Source organism: Prunus dulcis, chromosome 6 (genome assembly GCF_902201215.1).
Source record: "Prunus dulcis chromosome 6, ALMONDv2, whole genome shotgun sequence".
Taxonomy (NCBI): Eukaryota; Viridiplantae; Streptophyta; class Magnoliopsida; order Rosales; family Rosaceae; genus Prunus; species Prunus dulcis.
The window spans coordinates 20,350,839-20,361,034 of NC_047655.1; the positions used below are offsets into that span (position 1 = coordinate 20,350,839).

At 36.9% G+C, this 10,196-nt stretch overlaps 2 protein-coding genes across 2 annotated transcripts; both read left to right on the forward strand.

Moving 5' to 3' along the window:
• Window positions 1–14: 14 nt before the first annotated feature.
• On the forward strand, window positions 15–7,405 carry LOC117630110 (probable cytosolic oligopeptidase A). Its single transcript, XM_034362858.1, has 17 exons — window positions 15–447; window positions 654–821; window positions 974–1,097; window positions 1,489–1,565; window positions 2,098–2,241; window positions 2,329–2,559; window positions 2,622–2,712; window positions 2,911–3,032; window positions 3,340–3,447; window positions 3,558–3,803; window positions 4,500–4,645; window positions 4,999–5,116; window positions 5,846–6,005; window positions 6,112–6,143; window positions 6,391–6,456; window positions 6,728–6,799; window positions 7,098–7,405. The coding sequence occupies exons 1-17, from the start codon at window positions 34–36 to the stop codon at window positions 7,179–7,181; spliced, it is 2,403 nt and encodes an 800-aa protein (XP_034218749.1). The 5' UTR covers window positions 15–33; the 3' UTR covers window positions 7,182–7,405.
• A 973-nt stretch (window positions 7,406–8,378) lies between these two features.
• LOC117630111 (protein BRICK 1) lies at window positions 8,379–9,689 on the forward strand. The gene is given in 2 exon segments (XM_034362859.1): window positions 8,379–8,623; window positions 9,419–9,689. Coding segments are annotated over 2 exon segments (264 nt in total). The 5' UTR covers window positions 8,379–8,490; the 3' UTR covers window positions 9,550–9,689.
• Window positions 9,690–10,196: the final 507 nt, after the last annotated feature.

Consider the following 10,196-nt stretch of genomic DNA (forward strand, 5'->3'; position numbering starts at 1 on the left):
AATGCACAAAACGAAAGAGATAAAAAAACAGAAATGAGGCATATCTTAAAGCTCCACGTACGAAAGAGAGCCCTGTTGGCTTCTCTTCTTATATTCAACATGCTCATGGCTACTCGCGTCATTCTCTCTCGTTCAGTGCACCCTCTCCTCCCAAAGCGCACTCCTTTCCTCCATTTTGCCCCTAAACATCTACCCAAATCCCAGTCTTGTCCCCTCTGGTCTTCTTCCTTCTCCTTCTGCCTCAGACTCCACAAATCCGCCACTACCAATCCTTCACTCGCTTCTCGCCCTTGTTCTTTCCTATCTGCAACTGCAATGGCCTCCTCTGCTTCTGTAGACGAAGCTCTCGGAACCAATCCTCTTCTCCAAGACTTTGACTTCCCTCCCTTCGATGTCGTCGATGCCAAGCACGTGCGACCTGGGATTCGCGCTCTCTTGAAGAAACTGGTACGATTTTCATTCCAGTTTCAAAAAAATTCATTTTGTTTTTATTTTTATCGTATTTGAGTTTCTGGGATTTTATGATTTTCTTCGTTTTTCTGTATTTTTGGCTATTTGTTTTGTATTGGTTTCTGGGTTCTTCGTGTTTTTTCTTATTGGGTTCTGGTTTTTTCTGGGTTTGGATTTGATGGTTTCCATGGTGGGGTTTAAAGGAGGGTGATTTGGAGGAATTAGAGCGTACGGTGGAGCCCACCTGGCCGAAGTTGGTCGTGCCGCTGGAGAAGATCGTTGACCGATTAACTGTGGTTTGGGGGTTAGTCGACCACCTCAAGTCTGTTAAGGACTCCTTGGAGCTTCGTTCTGCTATTGAAGAAGTCCAAGTATGGATTTTGTTTTCAGAAATTTTGCTTCTGTGCCTCGTCTGTTCTTGAAGTTCCATTTTTGTTTTTATTTTGAATCACTTTTTGTGGTCCCCGAATTGGCTTCTTTGTTTTGATTTTTCTTTGGGTTCTTTTTCGGTGGTGCTCTGCAGCCAGAGAAAGTTAAGTTTCAGCTTAGGTTGGGGCAAAGTAAACCAATTTACAATGCATTTAAAGCTATTCTAGAATCTCCTGATTGGCAGACGCTGACTGAGGCCCGCAAACGTATAGTTGAAAGTGAGTATTCATATATTTTGTACCATGTAAAAGTTGAATCTAGAAGGAATACGGGGTTCACGACCTTTTCATTGGTTTTTCAATTCTAAAGTAATTGTGATGTTTGATGAATTATACCTGTACCAGTGGGCCTTGCTATATTTTACACTTGAAAAAGGATGGCTTGCAATTGGTGCTTGAACTGGACACAGGACTTAAAGCCGTGTGCAAAACTTGTTATTTCCTCAATGCGTGTTTTGTAGAAGGCTTAGTTACAATTTCACAAGCTAACAAAATTAACATCTTTGCATCCTGCTTAAACATTATCCATGCAAAGTGTGGTTTTCCTTTTACCTTTACGTTTTTGTCTATGCTTGTCTTGTCTGACATTTCTCTTATTGTGCTTGTGCAGGCCAAATAAAGGAGGCAGTTTTGTGTGGTGTTTCTCTAGAGGATGATAAAAGAGACAAGTTTAACAAAATTAAACAGGTGTGCTTTAATAAATTTATTAAGCTAGTACTGTAGCAGTCTTTTTGAACGTCATCCTCCATTGTGTCTTTGAATTCTTTTTTCTTTTTTCTTTTTTTTTTTTTAAAAAAAAATCTTGGAAGAAGGTTGTTATCCATTTATGGTAACTCAGGTTTTGGCATCACTATATGAGTTGCTACCGCTACAACCGCATGCTAACTTATGCCATATTATTCCTTGGATACATAGTTTCATATGGGCTTGTATGAGCATTGCTTACCCCTTTCTTATATATTTGGAGGGGGAGGAGGGGGTTGGAGGGGGTTGGAGGCAATTGTTTGACTTAATCTATATCAGAAAACTTCTGCGCTGCCTTTTATTTGTAGTTTATTTATTTATTTAATTTTTTTGGGCTTTTCCCTTCAATTTGGAAATATCGGATATGAGTTAATATCTATTTAATTCGAGTAAGACTAACAAATAGGTTTTGATGATGATATTCTCATTTTAGTTCGGTGTTACCATTACTTGATTTTGGCATTTCTATTTGCAGGAACTAGAAAGACTGTCTCACAAATTTGAAGAGAATGTTTTGGATGCCACAAAGAAGTTTGAAAAGCTAGTTACTGATAAGAATGAAATTGAAGGATTGCCAGCCACTGCTCTGGGAATGGCAGCACAAACAGCGGTGTCAAAGGTATTCCAATTGTACCCTGACGAGTTTTCTTTAGACTTGTTATTTATCTTACTTAGTATCATCTGTTGCATCTGTGTATGTCATCAGGGGCATGAAAATGCAACTGCTGAGAATGGGCCTTGGATAATTACATTGGATGGCCCAAGTTTTCTCTCTGTTATGCAACATGCTCGAAACCGGTCTTTGCGTGAGGAAATATACCGTGCTTACGTAACTCGTGCATCCAGTGGAGATATGGATAATACTGCTATCATTGACTCAATTTTGAAGCTTAGGTTGGAAAAGGCCAAGCTTCTGAATTACAATAACTATGCTGAGGTGCGTCTATTCATTTTAAACACACTTTCTTATGATAGGCTTGCTGAGATATAATGTATCAGGTAAGCATGGCAACCAAAATGGCTACTGTTGAAAAAGCAGAAGAGCTCCTAGAAAAGCTTCGAAGTGCTTCCTGGAATGCTGCAGTTCAAGGTAGATTATTGACAGCTCCTACTTTATGGAAAGTTATTTCTATGATTTTTTTAATAGAGTTTATCATTCTTTGTTAGCTTTCAAAAAAAAAAAAAAAAAGGAGGAGAATGAAGATAATTTTTAATGAAAATATATTCAGCAAAAAGTCTTTTATGTTAGAAAATATACTGACGTTTTTATTTATTTATATCCTTGTAGATATGGAAGATCTTAAGAATTTCTCCAAAAGTAAAGATGCTCCAGAAGCTTATGATTTGAATCACTGGGACACCAGCTTCTGGAGTGAGAGGCTTCGTGAGTCTAAATTTGACATCAATGAGGTTCTCTCTCTCTCTCTCTCTCTCTCTCTCTCTGCTCGTATGTGTGTTGTGTGCAACTTCTAATCTTCATCTGTTTGGAATTACATGTGTAACATCAAATGGTGTAATTAGTACCTACTACTCTCATTCACTTCATTAAATCTTTTGTTGTCACTTTTGTGTGACAGCATTTATTAATGAAACATAATTGGAGATTGTCAAACTCTTTCTTTTTTGTTTTAAATTTTTGTGTGCTATCATTTTCCCATTAATTTAAGGCCACCGTTTTTGTTCACAAGACTTATATTCCTGCCTTTGTATTCTACAGGAAGAATTGCGTCCATATTTCTCCTTGCCCAAGGTCATGGATGGCCTGTTTAACCTAGCAAATATGCTTTTTGGAATTAATATTGAACCGGCTGATGGTCTAGCTCCGGTATGTATGCTTTTTTGGAATTGCTATATTTTGGTTCATTTAATGAAGATATAAATTTGCATCCTGTACTCATATACATATATATATATATATATACACACGTCTCTCAGGTTTGGAACAATGATGTTAGATTCTATCGCATCAAAGATTCTTCCGGGAGTCCCATTGCATACTTTTATTTCGATCCATATACTCGTCCATCAGAGAAAAAGGGAGGTGCATGGATGCGTGAAGTTCTTGCTAGGAGTCATGTATTGTCACGTGATGGTGCCTCTGCGAGGTTGCCTGTGGCACACATGGTGTGCAATCAAACACCACCAGTGGGAAACAAGCCCAGCCTTATGACCTTCCGCGAGGTAAATTGAATTACATTCATTTTTAGCTAACTGGCCATGACCAAAAGCTAGAGTAATTAGAAGGGGAGCGAAAGTAAAGGGGTTCAGGGGATGGTTAAGTGGGAATGGAAAAGGAATGTGCCTACTTTTGAGCCCCATCATATTTTTTGATGAGGAGATCAAGCCCATCATTTCACTTCCTCCTGTATCGGAGCTATATGAAAGTTTGATGATATAGATTACAGAACGTGTGTTTCATAGATCCAAGGATGTATTATGGATCCCTCTTTCAGATTGAGATGCACTGATCAGAGTCCATCCATCTAGTGGTTGGAGTTACTTTATTAATTCTGGTTCAGCATGAGTAAGTGTTGATTGGTTTATGTGAAGGCCTTGGTATCCAATCAACACATGCCCAAATTTAAATAATATTTTCATAAACACTTTTCCTATTGATGTTCTGACTGGCTTGGTCTGAGGAATGCATGCAAGTATTGCCAAGCCTAGGCTTGTGCTATTGCTGGTAACAAGTCCTATTCTTCTACTTGTAGAATGCCAATGAGTATTTTTTTTTTAAAGTTGATATAATCAACTATTAAGAAGGCTTCGAATTTCTTTATAGAAAGAAAATCTGGGAAATTTTGGGTGGGGCACTGAATGCAACAATTTTGTATATTTTTGTCTTACACAGTTATAAAATAGTGATTATTTTTGTAGTTAGAGACTGTCTTCCATGAATTTGGTCATGCACTTCAGCATATGCTGACTAAGCAAGATGAGGGTCTAGTTGCTGGTATTCGAGGAATAGAATGGGATGCTGTTGAATTACCCTCTCAGTTCATGGAAAACTGGTGTTACCATAGGTAATCTTGTCTGCTAAAATACTTTGAACTATTATGCTTTTAATCTTCTAGATTTACCTCTCAAATGACAGACCTATATACTGATTGTGTCAAAGAATCAGATGGGGAAAGGGATACATGTATGAAATATGTAGTTGCTTTATCATCTCATCACGCACTTGCCCCTTGTTTCTCAAATTACTTACCTTTATACTGATTGTGTCAAATATGCGTGCTATGCTTTAAAACTTTATATATGTGGGAATTCTGTCCTAAAACCTAGAGCTGATTTCCCTTCCATGCTGTATCAAGTGACAGTAGGATCCTATGTTCTTTGTCACAGTATTAATGTTTTATTTCTTGAATTGCTGTAGAGACACTTTAATGAGCATTGCAAAACATTATGAAACTGGGGAGACTCTTCCAGAAGAAACATATAAAAAGCTTCTCGCAGCTAGGACTTTCCGTGCAGGCTCCCTAAGCCTTCGGCAGGTCAGTTCAGTATCTGGGTGTTACTTTTTCCAGACATCGTGTTGGCTTTTTTTATTGTTCTATTCTTGTACTATTGATTTAAATATTACTTGGTTCTACTTTTATTGAGGATGTAAATCTGGATTCTTTGCGGGGTTTTGTCTTGCTTATCATTGTGCTATACTGAAGTATTGTTTGTTCTCCGTGAGGAATGTCTTTCTTGTGGTGTTATACTGAGGTATGTCAACTTTGTGCATTCTGGCATCTTGAAGACTTTATGACAAACATCTTGTCAAAAGTTTGAATCCGACATTCTTGTGCAACTTTATTATAACTATAGAATGTTCCAACTTTTAATAAAATGTACCTGTAAAATTTCGGTAAAACCAAACTAAGATAGGCAAGAGACAATCAAAGAGATGAAGAATTGCATTTATTGATATACAATTTACGTGCAAAAGTAAGAAAAATAAAATAAAAGCTGAACACTTCAATACAGAGAAAAACCTAATAAAGGGAATACAAATTCTAAACTACTTGTAGTGAAATAAGAAAATGCCTAATAGAAGTTCTTTTTTGTAGATAAGATTCATAGCATTTATGCACTTCATTGTACATTAATTTTTGAATGATTTTCACTACATATATTTGTTTTTTTATTGTAGTAATTTGCTTGTATTATCCATAGTTTCAGGACGTCATCTGTATTCATATACATGACAGATTTTGTCTTTGATTTGCATATTTCAGATAAGATTTGCAAGTGTAGATCTGAAGTTGCACACTGATTACATACCTGGTGGATCAGAATCCATCTTCGATGTTGATCGCAGGGTTAGTGAACGAACACAAGTGATCCCTCCACTTCCAGAAGACAGGTTCCTTTGTGGTTTCAGACATATATTTGCAGGTTTGCTTCTACTTACTGACTTTCAACTTCTCAGCAGTGTTCTAATTTTTAAATCCATCTGACCTTAAATGTTTATCTGTATATTGCTTTTTTCTGTGAATATTAGGTGGATATGCAGCTGGGTACTACAGTTACAAGGTATTTCTTGTTTTTTCTCTTAAGATAACCTGTGTTCAACTTTCTGAACCAAAAAATAAAAAAAAGAGAAAAAACTCTAGTACCTTATAATGATGTCTTCAAGTCAGTCCCTGGCTCGAGTTTGTTGACTGATCAAAGTATTTGTAATATTTTATCATATCCCTGTGATTTGTGGCCTTGCTTTGTATTTTTAGTTGTCCATTTCCTATGGAATTTTATTTTGAGTGGAAATTGCTCTATTTTTCAGTGGGCTGAGGTGTTGTCTGCTGATGCTTTCTCTGCATTTGAGGATGCTGGCTTGGATAACAGCAAGGTAAGCTGGAAACAGCTGGGCATAAGAACTGGACAAGTTTTGCAACTTACATTGTGTAACAGGGAGTAATAATTCATGAATAGATTATGCATCACCTCCCCGTAGCTCCTTGTTGATTTTTTATATTTATCATATCCCGTAGAAGTCGTGCTGCTTTGCTCACCTCATGGGTTTTTTACATGCTTGAACACACTATGACATTGGACTTGGTTAAGCCATCTGCCTTCTTTTCAAGTTTGATCTATTCGCATGATGTTTAATCTTGCAACAGGCTGTTAAAGAAACCGGACACAAGTTCAGAGAAACCATCCTTGCTCTTGGAGGCGGGAAAGCACCACTAGAGGTTAGACAAACTATATTCGTTACGGCATGCATATCTTTTCATGATTTCCTTATATTTTTTTCCCCACAATTTGTTTGTGGGAAAAGTTTTATTTGGTTTCAACCATCTCTGCTTTGTAATGAAATAATATATGGCTTTGTCCATAATTGTTCTAGTGCTTAACCAAGCTTTGGATCCATTCATTGTCGTTCTTTTTATAAGTGCTCTTGAAGAGCATACTGATTTAGATTTCTTTAATCTTATATCCAATACCCTCCTCCTAAGTTTCTTTCTGAATGTTTTGATTGTTTGTTTCCAGGTTTTCGTGGAATTCCGGGGTCGTGAACCTTCACCAGAGCCACTGCTCAGGCACAATGGACTATTAGCCACGGCTTCTGCATGAACTAAGATGAATTACGATGAATTATAATGTTTACTTGACCTTTAATTTATTTTTGGCTCTGCCTGGAGTTGAAAGGCATCGTGTGGCCAGAAAAAGAATTGAGTTCAAATGTATCAATTGTCCCAAACCCATTGTAAGGGGTCTTTTGCGTCAATGACTAAATGATGTTGTAAGCGTCATTCATCTCAATAAGATTGCTTGTCCAAGAACTTGAAAATAACACAACAAAAAAAATAAAAAATAAAAAATTGCAACAGTGGAATGAGGGTCCTCATCTTGCAATTTCATTTTATATTTTGGCTGAAGTCATTTTATGGTCTTTTTCGTTTGTTTCCTCCTTACATACATACCTTCCAAAGAATTTACCATGGTAAGAATTAAAAAAATAACTACAATTAACGAAAAAAATTAGTTGCAATCAATGTATTCAGTTAATACTTTTGATATAAGCGATACTGAATAAGATGGAAATCGAACTTAGAATCTCAGGTGTGGAAAAGAACAATAATTGCTTTTTGCACCTAGCCCACTTGTGTTTTAAACTAGTACTTTGTCAAGGCAATTATTATTCAGACTCCCAGTGGGGCAATTATTATTCAGACTCCCAGTTTGTCATCTCACGCTTCAAACTTAATGTAAGCAGTATCATCTTACACTTCCAACTTGATTACATATTGAGAAGGAAAATAACACTATCCTTAGTATATTTATTGTTAAAACAGAAAAGATAGATATTAGGCTGTTTATTAGCTAAACATTGTGCTATTCACCTTTTTGTCTATAAACGAAAATGCTAGGCAAAGGTCCTATAAAAAATTGAGCATATTATGAAAGAATAAAAAAAAACACTAAATAAAAAGAGAACAAAATAATGGAGGGTTTGCCTTGGAAGGTAAGACTCACAAATCATAAGACAAAAGGTCATAAGCAATCCAGTACCAATCTATCTATGATGTGAAAGTTGATATAGCAAGAAGCAACCCACCTCACCTCAAACTTCAAACCCTTCCACTCATTTTTTACAAACTACCAAACAAATAAATAAGACAACAAACATAGGAAGAAATAAAGGAAGGAAACCTGCCATCTTCACACCACCATCATACAAAAGCATTAAAAATCAATTTGATCCCATTCTATAGAAAAAGAAAAAGAAAAATCAACTTACTCCAATCACAGGCCAACAACAAAAAATCATAAAGGATGTATGTACCCACCTCAGTTAGATAGATGAGAAATACATATTATATAATATTAGTTTGTTTAGATCTTTGAATTTGCTGGGTGAGCACCAAGTAGACAGATCAAGATGGCTCGGGCAGGTGGAATAACAAATGCAGTGAACGTTGGGATAGCGGTCCAAGCTGATTGGGAAAACAGCGAGTTCATCTCCCACATTTCTCCCAATGTTCGCCGCCTCTTCGATTTCCTGGTCCAATTCTGTACATCCTTTTCCAACCTATATTCTCGGTTTTGATTTTTGTTTTTGTTTTTATTTTTTGGTTTTTCTGTTTGTCCTAGTTTGTTTCTAGTCTTTTGCTGGTTTGGGTATGTCTCAAAATCTTGTCTATGTTGTTGACTTGCTTCAGTTGGTTTCATGGTGGTTGCTGATTTTGGTGATGACCCAACTGATATTTGGGCCAATTTCTCTAAGTTGCTGATGCTTTAGTGAATTTGCTGATTTGGGCGTCTGTCATTTTGAGATTTGAGTGGATATTAGACTTATAATATACCTCCCTTGAGGGTCCTAGACCATTAAAGATATGTTTAATATATTTTCATTGCACATTAGCCTGAAACTTAGCACCTTAGCCAAAATTCCACCTTGTTGTGCCCAAAGATTTGGTTCTAATTTATCTATTTTAAATGGGAGTGCACATATATTTGGTTGAATTTCGTGACCCGAAACAACGAATGTAGGATAGTTAATTATCATCTTGTTCAAGCACCAAGCTTTCTCTTAACTGAGCTCTTCTTGCAGCCCTAGTTCGAATCTTTCTATAGGTGCATAGTTGCAATGACTACTTTGCCCAGCTTCAGCGCAATCCGTTGTTCTGCAATAATTTAGTTTGCTGGAGTCCTTGCATCTGGTTTCGAATTTGATTTTTCCTTTTAGGATGGTGGTGGTTTGTTTTAACTTGATCTACTTGTTGGACAAATTGGAAATTTCTCTTCCTTTTGGAATGTAATCAATGCTACAACTCTTGGGCTAATTTTTGTTTTTCTTGTTATTGAAGAGGCTACAACGAAGAGCAAATTGGCATCACTGAATGAGAAGCTTGACGTATTGGAACGAAAGCTAGAACTTCTTGAAGTTCAAGTGGTGACTGCATCAGCCAACCCTTCTCTTTTTGCACGTGATGCTTAGCAGATCATGCCATTCTTATTAGATTATAATATACCGCTTTACTGTAAACATCCTCTTGTCTATAGTGTGGACGTGAACATATTTCTTGGTCTTGTAGCCCAGTTCAAAAGTAATCTATCCATTATTCTGCTTTATGTTGAGTAATAGTAGTAATTTGTTCGTCATGAGGTTATTTTGCGGGTATACACTTCAAACAGAGCATGCTCTGTTTAAGGTCTTTTATTTTCTCTTAAATACGTATGCATTGGATGCATTTTCACGAATGTAAGAGGATCGCGCAAGAGAATCTGACAGCGCAGGCAATTCTTGATATAGTGGATAAAAGACGATGCAAGTCTCTGATTAACAAGGCCTTGCCCAAATACTGTCAGATACAGCTATGTAGAACCCTAGTTGCAATTTTGCCAGTTGGGGTATTTTACGTTAGTTAGTCATTCTTTGTGGTCTTCTTTTCCTTCATTAAAATCATTCGCTCATTCTTTGTAGTCATTCTGGTTGAATTGCATGTGTTCTCTCATCTTCTTCTTGCTGCTCCCATAGCTCAGTCCAGTGCATTTAGTATAAGCTCAGTCTTCTTTGATCAACCCTATTGTCCATCTAGCTTCATCTTATCTGCAAACAAGTTACTATGGTCAAGAAGATGAGCA